Source organism: Mastigoproctus giganteus, chromosome 14 (assembly GCF_048544385.1).
Source record: "Mastigoproctus giganteus isolate SK-2022 chromosome 14, ASM4854438v1, whole genome shotgun sequence".
Lineage (NCBI taxonomy): Eukaryota > Metazoa > Arthropoda > Arachnida > Uropygi > Thelyphonidae > Mastigoproctus > Mastigoproctus giganteus.
Window position 1 is genome coordinate 86,349,214 of NC_143588.1, and position 25,094 is coordinate 86,374,307.

Genomic DNA, 25,094 nt, shown 5'->3' on the forward strand with positions numbered 1-25,094 from the left:
GAAATTAGATGCCAACTCAGTGTTCTGATGGGCATTTATGAGAGCTTGAGGTGTAGGGTAAATGCCCTCAAAGAAATTAATATGAGGGGCCAATCAAGCTCTCAGCTGCCCAGCACAACGGCAGAGCTGACTCCTGTTCATTAGGCAACACAGAGGCAATCTCCAAGGCAGAATGCACTGGTCCCTAAGGAAATAGTTATTGTTGGTGACTCTATTGTAAGGGAGAACGGGAATATACTATGCAAGAAGAATAGGTGGAACAGGACCAGGTTATGTCTACCAGTGGCAGAAGTTGATGACTTAGAGTGGATATCATCTTTTAAGTGCAGAAAAGCTGATATTGTTGTACACGTTGAAACTAATGACATTAAGAATAAGAGATCTTCAGATTTACTCAACAAGTACAGGTCGATGTTGAAAAAATGTCACGAGTTAGGGTTGAATGTGAAAGTGTCTGCAATTCTGCCCAGATACGATAGGAGGGAGTATATGATGAGGGCCCTGGAGAGATTGTGCAAGGCTCAGGGGGTAGAATTTTTTTTTCAGCCTGATCTGTGCTTTTTGAAAGGAGAGACTGCTTCTACAAGGATGGAGTACACTTAAATAGAAAGGGTGCAAGAATATTTACTGATGCTATCGAGGCAGCGTTAGGTGGGTCGGAAAACTGCTAGCTTGGGGGGGGATACATAGACTAAAAGATTAATAGTGGCCACAAGCAGAGGCAAAAGTGATTCTTGCACTCATTCAATTAGAATGAGCAGCAGCAGCCTGGAAAGCAAGGCAACGGAGATTTCCACTACTGCTGAGAGTCATAGCGGAACAAATAAATACATGGGCTGTATTAGTGTAACTAAGAGAACAAAAGAGGTGCATGTATACTTGCATGTACACCAATGCTAGGAGTATAGTTAATAAATTTGATGAGCTTGAAGTACTACTCAAGACACCAAAGTCAGATATTGTTCGGATATCAGAGACATGGTGTGACACAGATGTAAGCAGTGCGGAATTGGAATTTGGAGAGTAGTGTACAGGAAGGATAGACAGGACAGGAAGGAAGGAAGGGTTATGCTATTAGTTAAGAAACACATTAAATCTAAGGAAGTGCATCCAATTGATGTTGGTGGACAATGCAGTGTTGAGTCTGTTTGGTGTGAAATAAGCACTGGGAAAGGAAAAATGAGAGTAGGTGTGTGTTATAGGCCTAATGAATCTGATGAGTATAATGAGCAATTGTGCAGAGAAATAGAGTTAGCCAGTAAACCAGAATATCTTATAATAGGGGATCTTAACTTTCCAGATATTGACTGGAACTTGTGGGTTGGTTACTTCGCACACTAGCAAGACTTTTGTGGATTTATTGGATGACTGTTTTCTACAGCAACATGTTCTTGAGGCAACTAGAGGGAGTAATACTCTTGATCTGATTATCAGCAGCGATTCTTTATGCATTAAGAATTTGCAGATAAAGGAACCACTGGGTAACAGTGATCACAATGTATTGATGTGGAAATTACTTAAAGATGTAATTACCATCAAGGTTAAAGGGAAGGGCTTTTGCTTTCGTAAAGGTGACTACAGAGGTCTCAGACAGTTTTTAAATTCTGTATAGTGAGATCAACTGACGATGTTACCAACATTGAATTCTAAATGGGAAGCCTTCAGGTACTTAATTTTGGAGGCTGCTAGGCTTTTCATTCCAACTAAGAAATGCTATTCAATGTTTAGGCTAAATGGGTGTCAGATGAATTAACGAGGCTCGTGGCAGAGAAGAAGAATGTATGGGATGCATATAAAGTATCAGGTGACACAGAAGCCTATGGCAGGTATAAACTAGTCTGTAATCAAGTCACAAAAGAGGTTAGGCTGGCAGAGGCAGATTACAAGAAATCTTTGTCAAAGAATTCAAAGAAAAACACTAAAGAGTTCTTTACTTATGTAAACTCTAGAAATAAAGGGATGAATCAGATTGGACCACTTAACATAGATGGATTGACTATTGATGATCATGCTCAGGTAGCTGATAAACAAAATGAGTATTTTGCATCTACGTTCACACGAGGAGTTATTCAATGACGGCAGTGCCAGAAGTTAATCAAACTCTAACAGGGAGCTATGTGATTTCATAATAACTGAGAGCAAAGTGGAGGAGAAATTGTTGGAGTTAAACATAAGGAAGGCACCTGGGGTGGACAGGATCTATCCAGTTATATTAAAGGAGGCAGCAAAGGAAGTAAGCAAACCCTTAGCCATAATTATGAGAGCTTCCTTGGACTCAGGAGAGGTCCCCATTCACTGGAGGTGTGCAAATGTATCACCAAATCACAAAAGGGGTTCAAAAGGTGACACAGGTAACTACAGGCCTGTTAGTTTAACTTGTGTTCCAGGGAAAATAATGGAATCACTGGTTAAAGAAGCATTGCAGGATCATCTAGACAAGACTGCAGTAATAGTTAAGACACAGCATGGGTTTGTTAAAGGGAGGTCTTTTTTGACCAATTTGATTGGATGAAATGATGGAGGAACTGAATGCAAAAGAACACAAAGGAACTGAATGCAAAAAATAATTTTTATATCATATACTTGGATTTCAGGAAAACTTTTAGAAGACTGCTGTACAAATTGGAGAGGTATGGCATTAAGGGAAAGTTGCTACAATGGATAAAGGGATGGTTGAGTGGGAGACGACAGAGAGTGGTAATCAATGGACACTGCCCTCTGTAGACAAATGTTACTTGTGGAGTTCCCCAGGGTTCGGTGTTGAGCCCATTGTTGTTTTCTATATTTATCAGTGATATTGATGAAGGTATATCAAGTTTAATGTCCAAGTTTGCAGATGATACAAAGGTTGGCAGGGTTGTTAATGACAGTAAAGACAGTATGATACTCAAACTGGATCTAGATAAGTTGGGAAAATGGGCTGAGAAGTGGCAACTGAAGCTTAACATTGACAAATAGAAAGTACTGCATATGGGTAGCAATAACCAAAAAGAAATGTACCAACTGTGTGGTACTACACTCAGGGAAGTAAAAAGCGAAAAAGACCTGGGAGTAATTGTGCAGTCAAATATGAAGTTCATGGAGCAGTGCAGATGGGCTGCCAGGGCAGGTCATGGAGTCTTGTCAATGGTATATAGGAATTTTTCTGACAGGGATGCAAATATCCCATTATACAAGGCAATGGTCAGGCTACACTTAGAGTACTGTGTGCAGGTCTGGAGGCCTCATTTTAGGAAGGATGTAGAGTTGCTAGAATGAGTACAAAGAAGGGCAACAAGATTTTGAGGGGAACAAAGGGGGTGCTCTTACCAAGAAAGGCTTAAGTTCTGCAAATTGCAGTTCCTGGAGAGTAGGCACCTGCGATGTGATCTGATTGAGGTGTATAAGGCCTTGAATGGGTTGAGCAAGCTGACTGGTGATGGGATTCTTCCTCTTGCTCAGACTAAGAACCTGATGGGGGCAGAGTTTCAAATTGAGGAAAGATAATTGTAGAATAGATGTGTGGAAATTTGTCTTTAGCCAGCAGGTGGTTGATTGGTGGAACAGGCTTCCATCTTTTGCTCTGGTAGCTAATAGCCTAAATAAATTTAAAGCTGAGCTGGACAGGCATTTGGAACAAATGGAGGGGTGAAATGGGAGGGTTTTGTTTTTTTTTTTTTTTTTTGGGCTGATGCTGCATAAGGTTGCTTTCTTGCATCGTATGCCTATACTAATGCTAATTTCACTTGAAAAGATATGGATTCATATCTTTGGAGTTGGTGGAGCATGGTATGAATAAATAACAAGTAAAACACAGCAAAAGACCTACTAGACTGCTTCCAGGGCATAATTTCTGGTTGCTGAAGTGAGCTGTTTCAAAGACAATGTTTGGCAAACCCCCCATAAAAATTAACTCTGAACCAGCATAAGTACTAGAACTTTTTTGATTCCTGTAATTTGCTGTGTAGATTTTTGTCCTGAGTACTCTGCATAGTGCACTGGTGTGCAAAACTTAAAGACCAACACTATTTCTAAAGGTTACAACCGCTAGCCGGGTGGGTAAAGTGCCTGCCTGGCAACCCAAAGGTCGTGGGTTCGAATCCCACCTCGGGCTTGGATCAGAATAAATGCCAAAACTTTGGGAGGTGCATTATGGCCACAGAAACCGATGCGCCAACAACTAACAAAAAAAAAAAAAAAAAAAGGTTACAACCACAAAATCTTTACTTAAGGTACTCTTGTTTGTTATTTGGTTTTTAGGAGCATTAGCAACTAAGGCCATATTGCTCTGGGGATATGCGGTGGTCATTCCGTGACCTTTCTGCATCCTCCATATTTGGTAAGGTACTCTTTACTGCTGAGAGTAGATTCAGTCTCAGCAGTGGTTCTGGAAGTCAGCTAATCTGAAGAGAGGTTGGCACACAGTATCACCTCGCAAACATCACTGAAAGGAATCGATAAGGCAGTCGAAGTCTTCTCATCTGGGTAGGCATTATCTTGGATGGACATACACGAATCCAGATACTGGAAGGTGGTACTGTAGCTGGTGCACACTACTGTGCTGAGGTAATCCTTTCCCATGTGTGTCTGTTCCAAGGTGCCATTGGCCCCAAGTTCATGTTTATGGATGATAACGCCACACCCCATCGCACTGCAGCTATTGACATGCTTTTGGAAAGTGAAGACATTGTTCGTATTGATTGGCCTGCCCGTTCCACCGATCTAAATCCCATCAAACACATATGGAATGCTCTGGGGAAGATGCCTAGCGACACGTCCACACCCAAACAGAGGAATGGACGATGTTACCGCAAGAACTTATCAACAACATTGTTCTAAGCATGGACAGGGGGTGTAAAGCCTGCATCGACATTAGGGGTGGCCATATCTCTTACTGAGGACCACCTCTTCCCTTTTTTCCATCTTTGGCAGTGATGCATCTGTATCATGGCAGCTAGTGCAATGTTGCCATTTTTGAATAAAGTCCCTCTGTACCGTTTTGTTTCCGTTGTTGAGTCGATGTTGTTTCCTTCATCATTTCTGTACCTCACGAGGTTCCTTTGGTATGCTTTTCCCATTTCCCATATCCAGGCCACTCCTATGAGAAGCTACAGGTGAAAACCTGACTGGTCCTTAAATTTTGCGCACCAGGATATATTAGCACAGATATTTTCCTTTAACTCTCTCTAAAAGTTTTTAAATCTATTTAAAGCAGAGTGGCTAAGATAATCAGTGATCTCTCTCTCTCACCAGTTTATTGTCAATGTATGTTTACTAGTTGTTGGGTAAAGAGAATATGAATATACCAACACATATAAATATATATACTGCATATATATATATATCCACAATGAACAGTTTATAAGTTTTATAAAAAGTTCAAACCATCAACTGCAACCCTCTATCAAGAAAACAGTAGAAGTATTTATTTTAAGATACATGAATTACCAGTTAAAACTGTTCTCAGTCAAGGGTTACCAAAACAGTTACAGGCCAGAGCACCTTAAGCCTCTTTCAAATTTCCCTGTCTGAGGTGATTGCAGGGATTTATTTTTAGGTAAAACATACATCAAACTGAAAGCAGGCAAAAAGAACAGATATATATTTCTTCTGTCATTGTTATAGTATTGACATAAGTGTTATTACTTTTTTGGTTTTACATAGTTTTGTAGCAGTAATCAGTATCAGAAGAGTTTTTATTAGGACTATAGATTTATAGAAATGCAAACACTTTTATAATGTAGTTTATACTGCTGTCAAATAAGTGTGATTTTTGATCTCTTAGTTTTGTGAGTTGTTTTTAAATTAAATTTATACTAAAACCATGCCTCAGACTAGAGAATCAAAGTAAAGGGCTCAAATTAGTAAGAATGCTTTGATTTTAGGAGAACTATAGTGCAGTTCTCCAACAAATCAGGATTATATATGTGCCTCTGTGTGCATTTGTTGAAAAAAAGCATGAGGAGATTAAGCATGTTGTGATGGGATTATATGAGGGCTTGAAGAATATGGTTATTGCTCTCAAAGGATTAAAAGAGAGGGACCCATCAAGAACTTAGCTACCCATCCAAATGCTTGAGCCCCAGCATCAGACAATACAATGACATCTGTAGCAAAGCTGCTTGGTCCCACAGGAAGTAGCAATAGTCAGTGACTCAATTATCGGGGAAATAGGATACATACTGTGCAAAAAAACAACAGGTGGAATAGGACCAGGGTATGTCTTCCAGGGTTTAAAGTTGATGACATTGTAGAACAGCTATTATCTTTGAAGGGTGCAAAAGGTGATATTGTACTTGTTGGTATAAAATGATATTAAGAGTAGGAGATTCGAGGATTTAATTAAAGTACAGAGGAATATTGAGAAAATGTAGCAAGTTTGTATTGAAATTGAAAGTATCTGCGGTTCTGCCCAGACACAATAGTAGGGAGTACATGGTGAGAGCCTTGTCGATCAGTTCAGCCCTGGAAAGATTTCAAAAGGCTCATAGGATAGAATTTTTTTTATCTGTGCTCATTAACAGGAGAAACTGTTTTTACAGGGATGGGATAGACTTAAATAGATAGGTTGCAAGAATATTTGTTGGTGCTATTGAGGCAGTGTTAGGTGGGTCAGAAAACTGCTAGGCTGAGGAGGGGGGGGTGGATACAGACTAATAGGTTAACAGTAATCTTAGGCAGAGGTGAAAGTAAATTCTTGCACTGCTTCTATTGGAACATTCAGGGCTGGTAAACAAGGTGTCGGGGACTTCATGACCTGATGAAGGCCCTCGTGGAACAAGCAAATACATGAGTCATGTTAGCATTACTAAGAGTAAAAACAGTTGCATGTATACTGATTCTAAGAGAATGGTAAATAAATTTGATGAATTTCAAGTACTAGTCAGGTCATTAAATGCAGACAATTTGGTGGTTGTTAGAGACTGTCACTGAGATATAAGGAATCCAGAATTTGAATATGGGGAGTATGATGTGAACAGAAAGGATAGACAGGACAGCTGGTGGTATGCCCTTAGTTAAAAAGCACATAATTGAGAGGTAAGTGGAGGAGAAATTGTTGAAGCTAAACATAAAAAGGCACACCTGTGGTGGATGTGATTTATACAGTTATATTAAGGGAGACAACAAAAAAGTTAGCAGACCTTTAGTCATGATAATGACAATATCCTTAGATTCAGTGGAGGTCCCTGTAGACTGGAGATGTGCAACTACATCCCCATTTATTTCATAATGAAATCTAAGGGTGACATGAGTAATTATAGACCTTTATTCATACATATTTCCTGAAAAGAATTGCACCCTGAAGATGTTATTTAAGTCTGATGGTAGTAGTTTCGTCTTCTAATTTCCAAGTCCTCGACTCATCCATAATTCCAGAGCTCTCTAATTTCAAACAGCTTCTCTTGTTAGTAGTGGAGAAGAGAGGAAATATATATTTGAAGCATAACTGCATAATAATGTGCTGTTTTTGTTAAGAAATTTTAACTATTTAATCAGGTAACACTTATTTTTCTTTCTGATTTTTGTCTTTCAGTAATCTAAATTTGCCAATTAATATTTTTATAACATTTTCTAAGCATAACACTCATATTTTTTAAAGAGCCCTCTATGGATTTATGAAATGGAATTAAACTTTTGGATGTTATTTGTGAAATTTTGTAAAATTGCTGTTAATCGTAGTGGGATTTATTGTTTTCTAGATGATAACTATCTATCATGACAGTAAAATTCCTAAACCTTTGGTTGTGCAATTATGTGATGAAGCAGGAAATCCTTGTGCAGAAAACAATATCAAGGTTAAGCTGGGGTTTGATGAAGCACTGAAGGTAGGATTAATTTAAAATTTTTACATATATTTATTTTCCCTCCCCCTTTTCTTACTGAATTCATAAGGCTTGCATCCATTTTTTTTTAAAGAATGGATACATAGGGAAAGAAAATTTCAGATTAATGTATTGGAAAACATTTGGAGCAGCGATAACCCCTAATGGGCGTAGGATCCTTTTCTCCAAATGTTTTTTCTGCCAGCCCAGGATTCATAAATTTATTCCTTTGAATAAATGCATATTTTATTTCTCTACTTTTAATGATGGATAGCTCGAGTTTTTTTGTTATTATTAATATTTTTTTAAGCCACATTTAAAATTAGAAGTTGCTTGTTGCATGTGAACAGCAGAGAACAAAATAAATTTCCTTTATTGTGAATACGCTTAAAAAACTTATTTAAGTTTTTTAACTAAGTAATTTTAGTTTTTCTATTGATCTGAAATTAAATCCCCTAAATTTTTCAGAATTTGCAGACAGCTTGGGTTCCAAGAATTCACAACTTGTTGCTACTAGCTCTGTTGATGCTTGCACATGCACTCGCTTGGCAATGTGTTTGCACAAGGAAAGGTTTCTCAAACTGGAAGATGGAATGTGTACTATCATCAGCAAAATTACCAGTCATTAAAAAAGGCCATCAATATATGAGGAAAAGAATGGGAGAAAAAAAATTAAACCCTGGGGAAAACCAGCATTGATGAGAAGTTAGATTTTTGCCATCACCTGCAGTAACCAGTCAGAGGCAAAAAAAAAAAAAAAAAAAAAAATGAAATTGAAACCAAATTGCAAAAAACAGTCAGCAGTTCACAAGGTTGGATGGAAGATTTTTTTTGAAGACCTTTCTTCAAACACAATCTAAAGCTTTAGAAATGGTGAAACTCAGACAGTTGCTTGAGTTTCACTAAATTTTATCCTCATATTTTTCCAAAGATAATATAAGCAAATATATCACAAGTGGATTGACATTGGTGAAATCCTTATTGCTGATTATTGATCAGATGGAATGTTTTGAGATAGTTTAAGACTTGGCATTTAATGGATTTCTGCTTCCTAAAAATGGTGTCAGTAATTATCACCATTTTAGGAAGTATCTGAAATTCCAAGAAGGGAAAAAAATACCATTGGAATAAGAAAGTCACAGGTGGTGAAACGTCGGTCCACCATTATGACTCTGAAACAAAGAGACAGTCGATTGACTGGCACGATCAAAATTCACTGTGCAAGAAGAAGTTCAGAAGACAGCCTTCTGTCGGTAAAGTCATGGCAACATGTTTTGGGATAAAGATGGGGTCTTACTTGTGGACTTCTTGGAGCATGGCACCACAGTCAACTCAGATCGATATGTGGAAACAAGCCTGCATCCATAGAGTTTGACTGAACACATACCTTACTGAGGTTCTTCTTCTCCATCACACCCAGGGTCCTGAGCTGGATATCATCGTTCTTCTCTTTCTTGGTGATTCCTTTCTACTTCCCTCTCTCTCTCTGGGTAATTCGGATTTTTTTTTTTTTTTTTTTGCTGGTGCAGCATAAGCCTCAGGCTTCCTTGCACCATATGGCTAATAATAATAAATAATGATAATGCATGACTCCGTCTGTGCACGATGGAGGCTATTGCAAAACTGGAGTGCACTGCTCTTCCTCACCCCCTCCCCCTATCCCGGACCTTGCATCTTCTGACTATCACCTCTTTGGCCTGCTGAAGGATGCACTCCATGGAATCTACTTTGTGGGCGACTACCAGCTCAAGCACAGTGTTCGTGAAACCCTCCAGATTAAGAGTCAAGGACTTTTACAGGAATACAGCATCTGACCCAGAGATGGCAAAAGTGCATAGAAAATGATGGTGACTTTGTGGGTTAATTGATGTAAAAGGCATAGTTGAGAAATTACATTTTCTGAGGGAAAAAAGGAGGCATTACTTTCATACCACTCCTCGTAAATCAGCTTTATCTTTACTGAGGATGTAATTGAACTGTCAGGTTGTAACAGAAGTAGGCATGTAGATGGGCAGAAATTGCAGCCAAAAGCTTTGGTAGGAGACCAGAATGCCCAGCTACCATTTAGAGAAGAAGAAAATTTTCATCTCTTAATATGTTCAAATTCATATTTGGATTTATTAAATACTGTTGTTGTGAGCACGAGTGTAGGCAAAAAATGAAGCTGAAGATTTGGATATAAGCCACTTGCGATATGCTACATTCCTATCTTAGAGCAACCTTAACACATTTATTGGGAAACCATGGTTTAGATAATAGTGCAGATTGTCCAGTTTTACTTTCTTGTAATGCCAAACAACAGGAGGCAAAGAATACCCATGAAAGAGAGGATCCATTGGAAAGGAATCATTGCCAATTGTAATTTGGGGTGCCTAGTGGGTCAGTTAATATTGACTGTGGAGCTCGTGTGTTTGAATGGCTTAAATGATTTTTAGGAGGAAGAGAGAACGTGGAAGATGACTGACCGGTTAAGGACATTGATTAGAGGTGATCATCGTTTAAGCATTAAGATGGTTATTTCCGAACTCAATATGGATAAAGAAATGGCTAGACAAATTTTAACTGAAAATTTAGATATGAGAAAAGTGTGTACCAAAATTGTGCAAAAATTTTTAAATGAAGATCAAAAAATTAAAAGAGTCCAGGTTTGTGAAGATGTTTTGAAAAAAAATTGAAGATCCGGACTTTCTGAGTACTGTAATTACTTGCAATGAAACTTGCCTGTTCCACTACGATCCAGAAACTAAAAGGCAGTCAGTGCAGTGGAGGCCAAAACAATCTCCTAGACCCAAAAAAGCAAAAGCAAGAATTTCAAAACCAAAAATGAAAACATTGCTTCTTGTTTTCTGCTATAGTAAATGAATTGTTATGGCTGAATAAGCTCCACCAAATCAGACTGTCAATCAGATATACTATATTGAAGTTCTGACAAGACTATGAAAAACATTTGAAGAAAGAGACCTAAATTGTGGAAGGATGGTTGAATGCTCCTTCAAGACAATGCTCTGGCACACAGTGTGCTCTCTGTTTACCAGTTCATGGCCAAGACACAAATCCCTCTGTGAACATGCACCCTGTGACTTTGTGTCACCAGGGTGCAGGACTTTGTGAAAAAAGTCCTTGTGACATTTTTCTCTTCCCAAAACTGAAAAATGTACTTAAGGAAACCTATATTCAGATCATTGAAGACATTAAAAAAAAAAAAAAAAAAAAAAAAACTGCTCAACTGTTAAAAGGGCTTACAGAAGATTACTTCCAGATATGTTTCTGGAAGAAACTTATAGAACAGTGTGTGTGAGCCCAAGGCAATAATTTTGAAGGGGGTAACTTAGAAGGTATGAAATATTTCATTATATTTATTTGATTGCAATAGTTGCCAATTAGTTATTTAATAGCCACACCTCATATCTCACTTGCATTGTGGTGTTTCTCTAGAGAGGAATCATATTTGTTTCAGCATGACAGCACTCCGTGTCATGCAATGTGGTCAGTACAAGAGTAGTTTGAGAAGAATAATGTATTGAACTAGCCATTTTCAGCTTAAAGTTCAGTCCTGAATCCAGTTGAACACTTTGGGAAGAGTAGAATAATATGTCCAAGTTCAAGCATAGAACTAGCCACAGCCTTAAGAGAGCAAGATTCCAATCTCCAACTAGTAAAAACTTGTAGAAACTGTTCCCTAGAGGGTTATTGATATCATTAAACATATGGGATTGTACTTTATATTAAAATTTCTTTTTTTTCCTAACCAGATATTTTTTGATGTAATGTCCCAATACATGTTAGAGCATTGTTTGTATATGTATGTGTGTTGCACCAATAGCTACAGAAAAACACAATGTTAAACTACATATCCCGGCATGGAAATTAAGCAGAGTTTACAGAAAAAAAGATACAAAATTATAATGAAGGAAATGGAATGTACTTTTTTGGGTTAAAACACAAAAACTAAGGTTTTGTACTAAACTGTGCTGAACCATAATTTAATGACCACTGCAAATAGGCAGGATTGAATGCTTAATCTTTATGTCAAGTAACTGACATAAAGATTAATCCTGATTAAGCATTTTTAAGATATCAAAGATTTATTTGAGATATCAAATTTAGGAATTTCATGTGGCCTGGTACAATAGTAGCCAATCAAAATTACAAACGTCAGAAAACAGGAAAAGGTAACCAAATGGGCAAAAAATAATTATAAATAGCCAGCAAAGACTGGTGGCTCTTTTATACATCGATAGAAGTTCAAAAGACAAAATGAACACAGTAACAAATATATAGTAGGAAGAAACCTGCCAACCCATGCCGACCAGTGTGTCAAATTATGGTCCATTTTCCTCAACATGACTTATTCAGGAGGTTTCCATCCTGCAGTGGATTGACAGTGGTTGCAGATTTGTTTATTTTCTTTTATAAGGAAGAAAGACTGAAGTAAACTTATTTTGGAGATGATTTCATATAACTGTCAGCAACAATTATATTGCTAATCTCAAGTGTCTTTAGAACATTCTTTAGAACATTAACTGTTGCAATTGATCAACTTTCATACCCCTCCTAACCCAACCAGACATCAGCAGACTTTTCATATCCATCCAACCAACCAACAGCGATGTTGAGAAATACCGTCTTATGAATAGACTTTCCTCAATTGCAAATTAACTCAGTTTAGATATCTTTGACAACTCAGTTAATATCCTTAATGCTATTAATGCAATTGATGCAAGAAATTATATAGTCTAATTCGACTTTCTTTTTTATATATACAATGGAACGTCTCTATTATGAACTTCTATTTAACGAATTTCTCTATATTAAGAATTTTTTCGCAAAACATTGCACCTTGAAACGAAATTACACGTAAAATTAACCCCATATAGCGAAGTGTTAGTCTCTCTATAATGAATTTTTAAAAATATTAGTAAAAGCATTTTTGAAGATTTTCAAGCATTTACTGCTAAACAGCCGCTTAAATATACTGCCTCCTTCCTTCTGAAATTGCACATTAGCATCTGGAATTAAATAATCATCCTTTTAGTGAACACTTGTGCCATTGACGCCCGTAGGAGGATCTTTGTTTCATTTTTGTTACAGTTATTAAACCAAATGGGTTTTCTTTAAAGTGGTCGTAAACTTTACAATAAATAGGGTAGATTTGTAAATTGACGTTGGCTCAGGGGAAAACGAAATTCACTGCGGTAAACCTTTAGCATGCTGCGGTGGCAATACATAGAATGCTACCATAGTCGGTTTTTAGTAACGCCTACTGAGTGACATTCGCTTCTCACCTCAACTGTACCATGTGGCCTTCCTGTCAATCATTATATGATATGTCCGTTCTCATCTAACTGGACTCCCAGTAGATGGTTTTCATTATTTATTTTTTTTTTTTTTTCTAAAAAGTAACATACAGCATACATTAATCATAAATTTTCTTTTGTGTATATATGAATGAAAGCAGAATAAAAGAAATTCACAAAGTCGTATATTTCTTCAAAGTGATTTATAGGAAAGGTCACGTGATACTGTTGAATTGGCAAGCGAACATCATTAGTAGGCGGTACTAACAATTTACTATATGGCCAGCGCAGCGAAGTTTGCGGTGTATGTATCGGCAAGAGCTGCAGTAATTGCGAAAGAATGTTGAAAAGATAGTGTTTTAAGTATTAATGATAAAGATTGTTATGATATTGACCAGGGTTTTAAGAAAAAAGATGTTACGGAGAAATATGGCATACCTGCAAGCAGTTTATCTACGATTTTAAATGCAATTGAAGGAGGAGCAGACAAGAAGTGAATTAAGTTGTGTATATAAGAAGTTGTTGATAAAGCTGTTCTAAAATGGGTGCAAATGATATGTGAAAAGAATATCCCAATATCTGGCCTAATAATTAAGCAACAAGATCTGAAATTTGCACAATCCCTTGGACATACAGAATTTAATGCGAGCACTGGGTGGCTAGATAAATTTAAGAATCGCCACAGAATTGTGGAAAAGGTTATTTGTGGAGAAAGTGTTAATGTAAGCGAAGAAGATTGCAACAATTGGAGGAACAATACCTTAAAGAAGATTTTGGAAGAATATGAACCTAAGGATGTTTTTTTTTTAAATTTGATGAAATTAGTTTATTCTTTAAATGTTTACCAAATAGAACATTGCTTTTAAGGATGGTAAATGTTTTGGCAGAAAACAAAGCAAAGAAAGAATCACTGTGCTAGTTGGAGCAAATATGACAGGAAGTGAAAAATTAAGACTTTTAGTCACCGGAATATCAAAAACCAAGAGGCATAAAATCTTTGGAAGTTGACTACACCTTTAATAAAAAAGCATGGATGACAAGTGATATTTTTGAAGAATGGATATTAAAACTAGACAAGTGTATAACAAAAGAAAAAAGGAAAATCGTGTTGGTAACTGACAACTGTCCGGCACATCCTGCCAGTATTTCTGCCAAACTTAAAAGTATGAAGTTGTTGTTTTTACCACCAAACGTAACATTAAAACTCCAGCCAATGGACCAAGGCATTATCGAAAGAGAATAATAATGAAGATTGTCAATGTGTCAATCAATATAATGAAGATTGTCAATGCGTCGATCAATTGTCAATAGAAACTTGGAGGTTACAAATTAACCTTAGAGATTGCATCTCTGAACTGGCAAAATTTTGGACAAACGATGTCAGTGAATACACTTTTCAAAAGCGGGATTTGCATTGAATACAGAAGTCGAAAAACAACTGGACGAACAAGATGAACTGCCCATTTCACAACTGAAAAACTTTTGGACATTATTAAAACCATTGGGAAACATCGAAAATGAAATAACACTGGATAGTTATGTTTATGTTGATCAAGATCTGACTACAGCAGAACATCCAAATGAAGATGAAATACAGCTGAACAGTGTTAGACGCGACCATGATCACAAAGAAATTAACGATGACGCTGAAGACGCATCAGAACAACCCGTAGAAAAGCCAACTCGCGAAGAAATGATTAACGCTTTTAAAACGGTTCGTATGGGTCTACAGTTTTGTGAAAATGTTCCTGATAATGTTTTTAATGGTCTGAACAAATGTGAGGTTTTCTTTGAGAATCAGACATTTTTTAATTGTACTGTGCAAAATTACAGATTTTTTTTAATTTGTGATACGGCGAAAATTGTATAAACGTAATTTAAAGAAGTGTTTTTGAAATAAAATACATTAAAAATAAATGTAGATTCGTTTTCATTTTCTAATTAGATAACAATTTCTAATAAAAAAGATATTTTCTGTGTATAATGAAATTTCTCTATAACGAATTTTTTCGCTGGATTTATCGAATTTGTTATAGGGAAGTTCGACTGTATATCCTGGTAAGCTACTAATATATTATTAATTATATTCATTACTGTTTTTGTTATTGTTATAATTATTTTCATTCTGTTATGCATGCACTGTAATTGGGTGTTCTGTAGTGCCTGTTCTGGTTTAATAAAATAAAAAAATAATAAAATAAAAAAAACAGGTAGACAGCCACAACAAATCTAAGAGAAGTGTTGTGGGAAGGACTTTGTATGTGGCACAGATTGTTGTAGATGAGGGCTTAATTATGAGCAGAAGCAGAAAAGGTTTCAAAGGTTTACCAGAAAAAAAATATCTAATCCCACAGTGAAATTCCAGAGTATAGGCATAATTAAGAAACAGCACTATGAAAATTCTAATAATTCTAATCTTCTCCATGCTTTAAGTGTTTCCTAAAGATGGTAACACCTGATCCATATTTCTCTTCATTTAAAGAAATAAAATCCTCCCTCCTGATTAAAATAAAAAGTAATTTCAGATTTCCAAACTTTATAAATGAAAACCACTAAAATTTTCACTTTGCATATTTGATGAAAATGATCATAGCAGAAATGACACAGAACTTTGCTGTTTTTTTTTTCCCTAAAGGTAACACCAGGACCTTATCCAATTAAAACAAACAGTGAAGGAAAAGTAGATTTTGGTACATTGTCAATTTCAGTTCGGACAAAGTAAGATTTCAGTTTATTTTTCCCCTCCAATCATTGTAGATATTTTTACAAATATATTTTTTAATCAAATAACAAAGCTTTTTTACTTTATCTTTGAAATACTTGCTATATTATGGAATCATGCTTTATTTTAAAGGTACATAGCTTTTTCGTGAACTCATTTTTTTTTTTTTTTTTTTTTGCATTTCGGCAGTATTATGCAAGGAAATGGAAGTCAGAGCACTGTTAAACAGGGATCTGATTTTGAGTGATAATGTGGTGGGGAACAAAGTATTACAGAAAGAAATTATTGCAGTAAGTTTTATTTGAAATATCAGTGAAAATGTTTACATTGCTGAAAATTAATATTAGGTGTGATCCCCCACTTGCTTGAATACAAGTGCTTACTCTGGTTTTGCATTAGGTTGAAGAGGTGCTGGTTGTCATCTTATCAATATGTCATTCCACATAAGCCTTGATAATGTGCCCTCAACAATGCCCCCCCCCCACACACACACTACTTGGACTCCCTCCAGTCACTATCTGGCAGAGTAGAGGCAGCAAGATTAGCATTAGTGTTGAAGCATATGATGCAAGAAAGCAAGCTGATACATCATCAGCCAAAAGAAAGAGAAAAAAAAAAAAACCTTCCCATTTCACCCATCCAGTCACTCCAAACGTTTATTTAGTTCAGCCTTAAATTTATTTAAGCAATCAACTAACTGTTGGCTATAGGCAAATTTCTGCACATCTGTTCTATTCTACAACTGTCTTTCCTCGATTTGAACCTATGCCCCACTCAGGTTCTTAATCTGAGCAAGCAGAAGTATCCCGTCAACATTCAGCCTGCTCAAACCATTCGAAACCTTATACACCTCGCAGATCACCTCGCAGGTGCCTAGTTTCCAGATGCTGCAACTTGCAGAACTTAAGCCTTTCTTCATAAGCACACCCTCTTTTTTCCCTCTCACCAATCTTGTTGCCCTTCTTTGTACTTGTTTTATCAACTGTACATACTTCCTAAAATGAGGCCGCCAAACCTGTATACAGTAATCAAGGTGTGGCCTCACCATTGCCTTATGCAAAGGGATAATCACCTCCTTGTCTCTGCTAGCAAAATTCCATTATATCATTGACAAAACTCCATAACCTGCTCTGGCAGTCCATCTGCACTGCTCAGAGAACTTCATATCTGACTGCACAGTTACCTCCAGGTCTTTTTCATTCTCCACCTCCCTGAGTGTAGTACTGCAGAGTTGGTAAGTTTCTCTTGGGTTACTGCTACCTACATGCAGTACTTTGCATTTGTCAATGTTAAACTTCAGTTGCCACTTCTCAGCCCATCTGCCTAATTTTTATAGATCCTCTTGCAGTAGCATACTGTCTTTAGTGTCATTAACAACTCTGCCAATCTTTGTATCATCTGCCAAACTTGGACATTAAGCCTGATATACCTTCATCAATATCATTGATAAATACACAAAACAACAGTGGGCCCGGCACCAAAACCTGGGTCACTCCTCGTAGAGCAGTGTCATTTATTATCACTCCCTGCCGTCTCCTACTCAACCATCCCTTTATCCATTGCAGTAACTTGCCCCTAATGCATACTGCTCCAATTTGTACAGCAGTCTTCCATGTACAACAGTACCAAAAGCTTTCCTGAAATCAAAATATATGATATCAAAATTATTTTTTGCATCCAGTTCCTTTGTAACCACATCATAGTATCCAATCAAATTGGTCAGACAAGACTTCCCCTTTAACAAACTCATGCTGTGTCTGAACTATTGCTGCTGTCTTGTCTAGATGATCCTGTATCACCTCTTTAACCAGTGACTCCATTATTTTTCCCAGAACTGAATTAAAACTAACATGTCTATAATTATTTGTGTCACCCTTTGAACCCCCTTTGTGAATTGGGGATACATTTGCACATTCCAGTCCATGGGGACGATTCTAAGGATACTGTCATAATTATGGCTAAGGGGATGCTTACTTCCCTTGCTGCCTCCTTCATTATAACTGGATAGATTCCATCTGCGCCAAGTGCCTTTTTTATGTTTAACTTCAACAATTTCTCCTCCACTTTGCTCTCAGTTATCACAAAATCATCCTGTTAGAGTTTGATAAACTTCTGGCATTCCACTCCTTAAATAACTCCTCATGTGTGGATGCAAAATACTCATTCATTCAGTTTATCAGCTACTTGAACAGGATCATCAATAGTCAAACCATCTATGTTAAGTAAACCAATCTTTCTAACCTTCTTTCTCAAGTTTATGTAAGTAAAGAACTCTTTGCTGTTTTTCTTTGCGTCCTTTGCCAAAGATTTCTCATTATCTGCCTTCGCCTGCCTAACCTCCTTTGTGACTTGATTACAGCCTATCTGTTGTAGACTTCATACTATAGCTGATCCAGAAGCCTCCTAGAGAGTTACCAATAGGTTCGGTCTGGTGTACTAACTAGCAGCCGACCTCCGAAGACCATTTTAGAGCTGTACCCTTGAGTCATGGACCTATGGTACTTGAGGCTCTCACATACATTCTCCCAGAGATGCCAGAGAAACTGTGCTTTCTACCTGGGAGTCTAAAATGCTGATGGAACTGATATTCGAGTGACACTCAAGTCAAGTGGACCCAATTTCGGCAAAGCCTGGATGGTCTGTGACTACCATATCCTCTGCTTCCACCTTCACAATGGTGGGATTGTTAATAATCCTGGGTATAACCCCTATGCACAAGCATACTATGGGTATGAACCAATGTAAGCAGAGATGGAGGTGTGGCTCCCACACTACACGGAGGAATGCCACACCACTTTGCTTATTGAAAGCTTGAAATGGTTGAACCCATATTTAGTCTCCCCGAGATGGAGGGTTGACTAAGTTCCAGTCAACCCTCCATCTCTTCAATCTTGCAGTATGATAGATGTATTTTGAGGTTATGATAAACACAATGGTGCGATCCAAACTTCCGTACATTTCAAGGGTACAGCTCTAAAGCAGTATTCGCAGGCTGACTGCTAGTTAGTACACTGGACTGACCCTATTGGTAACTCTCTAGGAGGCTTCTGGATCAGCTAGTGTATAATCTTGCTGCCTCTACTCTGCCAGATGGTGACTGGAGAGAATCCAAGTAGTGTGTGCGCGCGGGGGACCATTGTCGAGGCCATGTTATGTCAATGATCTGAGTACATTCTTACCATGCGTATGCCATATCCAAAAATTTCATTACTTCATGCAACACATCCCCCCCACTTTTTCTTACTATTGAATACACCACGAATAGTCAAACTAATAGACTAATAATAAAATAACAGCAAACTTATCTACGAAAAGATGTAAACCTCCCAAAAACTTCCTAGTTCATTTCACAAATATATGTGGTGTCAGTTCTAATCTCAGTGATGTCCATTTCCACTTACAGTCTGCCAAACCCCATGTACTTTTTCTGACAGAATCTCAGTTATCGGTTGATTCAACCACTGCTCATCTCAGTTGCCCAAATTATTCGCTGTATGATTCCTTTCGCCTCAAAGGTGGTATTTGTGCATATGTCCATTCCGATATTCCCTGTCAGAGACTTGGTAATTTGGAATCTCCTCTTTTTGATCTTCTCTGGCTTAAAATCTCTCTGTCTCAGTCTGTAAAATTCATCTGTTGTCTCTACCGTTCTCCCAATTCCACTAATCGCTTGGAACGTTTTGACTTCCTATCTTTGCAACTTGACTTTCTCCAGTCCAACTTTCCTAACAGTGAGGTAATTTTCCTTGGTGATTTTAATGTTCACAACTCCAGCTGGTTGAGATGCTGAAGCTTTTGCAATTACTATTGACCTCTCACAGATTGTTCATTTACCTACCAGAATACCGGAGAATCCTAACCATAGAGCCAACATGCTTGATCTTTTTCTCACAAGCAACCCTTCCAAGTACACGGTCCAAGTGAGTGGTCCTTTAGCCACCTCAGATCACAACTTGGTGATTGTCTCCTCCAATGGAGCCTTTATCTCATGGCTATTTACATCCTCATGTTGTTTGGCATTACAAGAATGCAAAATTGGATGACCTGCAAGATTTATTTTCCTTGCTTGGATTACTGTTTCAAAACTTCTGATGTCAACGTTTGCTCAGATCGTGTCAGTGAAATTATTCTTGTAGGAATGGAATCCTTTATCCCACACTCCACTTTAAAATCTTGTCCTTTATCTAAACCTTGGTTTTCCAATAAATGTGCTAAGGCTCCTCAAGGGAAGAATATTGCATATCATAATTGGCTTGTTTCCAATTCTTCAGTTTCACCAGAGCTCACAACAATTTTAAAGCAGTTATTAATCAGTCCAAACTAGATTTTAAACAGGCTGAGAGTAGAAAACTTGCTTCTTGCCCTAATGATAGCCGAGCATTCTGGTCTCTTGCCAAAGCTATTGGCCACAACTTTTGCCCATCTGTGCTCCCACTTCTGTCAAAACCAGATGGTTCTATTGTCACTTCAGCTAAGGATAAAGCTGACCTGCTAGCATCCCATTTTCTTTCAACTTGTGCATTAATGATCATGGTAAAACACCTCCCACTATTCCCAACACACTCAATTCAATGCATCCTGCAGTTGTTTGTTTGTTATTTGGTTTTTAGGAGCATTAGCAACTAAGGCCATGTTGCTCCGGAATATGCGGTGGTCATTCCTGACCTTTCCGTATCCTCCGTATTTGGTGGTGACGGGCTCGAACCCCGGTCTAATCAAGAAGCGTGTGCTATGCACTGCTGCTGCTGCTGCTGCTCCTTCCCACCTGGCTACGGAGGCACCTACCTGTGGTCTGCTGTCAAAAGGATGTCAGAACAATTTTGATGAATCTTCATGCTAAGAAAGCTCCAGGTCCTGATGGTATTTCTCCACTTGTTCTCAAAACCTGTGCTCATGAACTTACTCCTGTTCTTTGCCACCTTTTTTTTTTTTACTTTCTTATTCCAAAGGTATTTTTCCTTCTGCTTGGAAATTTGCTCATATCCAGCCAGTTCCTAAAAAGGGTGACAAATCCCTCCCAAACACTTCCTAGTTCATTATCCCCATCCAGTTATCGTCCCATTGCAATTACCTCTACTTTTTCTAAAATAATGGAGAAATCAATTAACCTGCAACTTTTAAACTATCTAGAAACCTTCCGTCTGAATCAACGATCGCCAGTATGGATTCCATCAGTGTCAATCCACTGGCGATATTCTGACTTATGTTACCCATTTATGAATAAGTTCAAAGCATTTTGGTTTGGCAACTGTTTTTTGTAATTGGTTATCCAGTTTTCTCTCTGACTGCTCAGAGGGTGATGGTAGATGGCTCTCTGTCGTCTAACTCCTCCACTAATGCTACTGTCCCCCAAGGTTCAATTCTTCCCCCCCACTCTTTTCCTCTTGTATATCAATGACCTTCTTCCATTGACTTGAAATCCTATCCATAGTTTTGCTGATGATAGTACGCTGCATTTCACTTTCCAGTTTGAGAAACCTTGCCTTGCTCAATCAGCTTCAACTTCTCAAATATCAACTACCAATTCCTTAAATGCCAAACCCCCAGGTAATTCTCCAGTGGGACAAAGAAAACTTAGTCTAAAACTCAGTCCTGTCTTATATCTCAAAAAAGTATTCTGCTGCTCCTATCTTTGGTGACTCTCTGATTTCTAGGCAAGATGTTATATCTCCTTTGGGGATTACCCTGACTTCTAATCTCTCTTGGTACAAGCACATTACAAATATTGCTTCCTCTGCATCTAAAAAACTTGGTTTTCTCTTTTGCTCTCGGCGTTACTTTTTTTCCAAACAACTGTTCACTCTGTACAAATCGCAAATCCGCCCTACCGTGGAATATTGTTCCCACATCTGGGGTGGTGCCCCCAAAACCTCTCTCAGGCTTCTAGATTCCATTCAGAAGAGGGCAGTTAGGTTAATTAATGACTCATCTCTAACAGAGTCTCTCCACTCTCTCTCTCTCATAGACATACTGTTTCTGCTGCATGCCTTTTTTGCAGATACTTCCATGCACTGTTCTTCTGAATTGGCTTCTTCAATTCCTGCTCTCGCTTTCAAAACAGTTCAAACATGTGCCGCCAACATCCATTTACTGTCCAACTTCAAACTCACTGAATCAACTTTTCAACTGCCGTTTTCTTGAACAACCTTCCCTCATACATATTTCCTGAAAATTAGTCTACAGAGGTTCAGGTCTAATGTCAAGAAATATCTTCTTTCATCTTCTCAACCTCCAATCCATGCATGGTACTGTAGGTTCTAATACCTCTCATGTTTCTGGTTCTCATTAAAAAAAAACCCTCAATTAAGGGACTTAAAATGCAGGTATCAAATTTGAGGTCAAGTGCCTTTTTTTCTGACATGTTTGATTATGAACAGATCAGGTTAACTTGCAGTCCATCTGAGGACTTCTTGTCTTGAAGAGTCATTCTTGTAATGTTGCTGGTGTGTTGGCAGGCATTATTTAGTTGAAACAGTTCATTAACCATGTTCACCAAAAACAGAATGATCACTAAGTTTCTGGGATTTTCAATATAATAATGGGCTGCCATTCTTCCCTCAAGAGACACAGGAGTTGTTTTTGCATCATACCCAATGGTTCCTTCCCTTGGAATCATCTTATCCTCAATCCTTAATCCATCACTCACTCTGATGCTTGAAACAGCATTCCAGTCTCTAATTGACCCATGCACAGCACCACTGATGATTCTCTTAGTAGTGAATACGAGAAAGGAACAAACAGTTCAGTGGGTCTCAATATCACTGTTAAACAGGCTTACATAAGATGACTTCCGGAAATGTTTCTGTGCTTGGAAGGAATGAATCGAACAGTGTGTGTGTGCAAGCTCAAGGCAATTATTTGTAATGTATGAAATATATAGCTCTTACCAAGAAATGCTTAAGTTCTGCAAATTGCAGCAGCTGGAAAAGAGATTAGGCACCTACTAGGTGATCTGATTGAGGGTATAAGGCTTTGAATGTTTAGAGCAAGCTCAAATTGTTGATGGGATTCTTCTTGTTGCTCAGATTACACACTTCAGTAGGCATAAATTTAAATTCAGGAAAGACGGTTGCAGAATAGATGTGTGGAAATTTGCTTTTAGACAGCAGGTAGTTGTTTGCTGGAACAAACTTACATCTGTCGTTGTGTAAGTTGGCTTAAATAAATTGTTTTTTTGTTGTTTTTTTTTTTTTTTTTTGGGCTGATGCTGTGTAAGCTTGCTTTCTTGCATCATATGCTAATGCTGGTATTTCATTATACAGTATTTATTTTATTGCACCAGTCTCATTATTTAATAACCACACTTTCTATCACCAACTTTTATCAGAATTGGATCACCCATTCATTGTGGTCTGGTTTCCATTTCCTTTACGTTCCATATCTGTGAGTCCTCAGTACACAACATGTATACTGAGGTTTGTGATTATTTATTCAAAGATATATGCAGTGTAGCATAGAAATAGTCCTAATTTGTCATTACAAGAGTTAAAAAGCTTTTCAGATCTTTTCTGAAAATGGCAGAGGAAGAAAGGTTTTCCAAGGATAACGTTTACAATGCAGATAAAACTGGTCTAAATTGGAAGTCACTCCCTCTTAAATCACTTGCATTGCGACGTGAAATGGCTGCTCCTGGTTTCGAAGCTAACAAACAGCATGCTACAGTTATGGTGTGTGTGTGTGTGTGTACAAATGCAAGTGGGCATTTGTACACACACACACACACACACACACACACAATGGTAAAACAATGTTTTACCATTGTTTGTGATTGGAAAATTCAAGAATCCAAGATGCTTTAAAGGTGCCTACCAGTACAATATAAAGCAGTGAAAAATGCTTGGATGAATTTCAACATTTTTTTGGATTGGTTTAGCTAAGATTTTATTCCAGGTGTGAAGAGGCATCGGGAAATTGAGGTTTTTACTGCCAAATGTTACAGCTCTGCTGCAATCAATGGATCAAGGTGTTATAGAAAAACTAAAAAAATATGTACAAAAATAAGTCTTGCATCGCGTGCTGCTACCAGAGGGAGATGAAGAAAGTGTGGTTGAATTTTCAAAGAAGCTCATCATTGTTGCTCTATGTTAGCAGATGCCTGGAACGTGTTGTCGGAGGTAAATCAGAAAAAGGCATGGCATAAACTTTGGGGCGCTGCCGAAGAGATGGTCACACATGTTCAAGATTCGAATAAAGATGTAGGTAAGATTGTAACTTTATTTCAAGGGATTCCTGGGTTTTCCAAGTGTGGGGGCAAGCTGATGCAGAAGCATGGTTAAACAACAAGGCTGATGATCTTGGTTATCTTATTTTAACCAAAGAAGAAATTGTTGCATTAGTCCAGGATGAAGAACATGCGTGAACCAAGGTGATTTTGATGACAGAGGAAGTGGGGAGCAGGCCCACTCATACAGAGACCTTCACCGGACTAGAAACTGCATTGGCATGGTGTGAGCAACAGTCTGAATGCAGTTCTACAGAGACACTGCTATTAGAGAAGATGAGAGACCTCGCAGGGGAAAAAAGACAATCTTGCATGGTTCAAAGAAAAATTCAAGATTACATATTTTAATTAAACCTTCCCAAGATTCATTATACCCTTCATTTGTGTGCAATTACTTGAGTTTATTTATTTCTCTTTATGTAAAAAAAGTGTGATTTATTGTTGAAACCATGAAAAACAATTAAGTAAGTTCAAAATAAATATAATATACAGTGTTTCTTCGAAACGTTTCGGTTATTATTTACAAATCATTTCCTAAATCAATTATTTTTTATAATACTTCATATTTCAAAATACAGTAGTAATAATCATGCATACCATAATTTAATTACAGGCCTAATTACACTTTGTTTCGTATAAACTGGGTATTCTCATGTATGTTTGATTATCCAAACTATTTGATTAACCGAACCACCTAAGTCCCAATTAGTTCGGATAATCGATGTTCTGCTGTACTTTGCAAATAACTTAATTTGCTAAGACAGTATACTTATTCGGAAAAAAAAATACTTTGAGTTTTGATTTCCCCTTTTTGTTATGTTATTTAGTTTTTAGGAGCATTAGCAACTAAGGCCATATTGCTCCGGGATATGCGGTGGTCATTCCCTGACCTTTCCGCATCCTCCGTATTTGGTGGTGACGGGCTTGAACCCCGGTCTAATCAAGAAGCATGTGCTACGCACTGCTGCTCCTTCCCACCTGGCTACGGAGGCGCCTAATTTCCCCTTTTTCTTTATCATGCACTGGCTCTTATAAATTACTTTTTTAGTTCA

At 37.7% G+C, this 25,094-nt stretch overlaps 1 protein-coding gene across 1 annotated transcript in view; it reads left to right on the top strand.

The window, feature by feature from the left end:
• Positions 1 to 25,094, top strand: part of LOC150075318 (structural maintenance of chromosomes flexible hinge domain-containing protein 1-like) — a 736,477-nt gene that overhangs the window by 447,429 nt on the left and 263,954 nt on the right. Inside the window, exons 32-33 of the mRNA XM_090388445.1 lie at positions 7,680 to 7,805; positions 15,735 to 15,817. Of these exons, the coding sequence (XP_090244571.1) occupies positions 7,680 to 7,805; positions 15,735 to 15,817 (209 nt within the window). The remainder of the gene's footprint in view (positions 1 to 7,679; positions 7,806 to 15,734; positions 15,818 to 25,094) is intronic.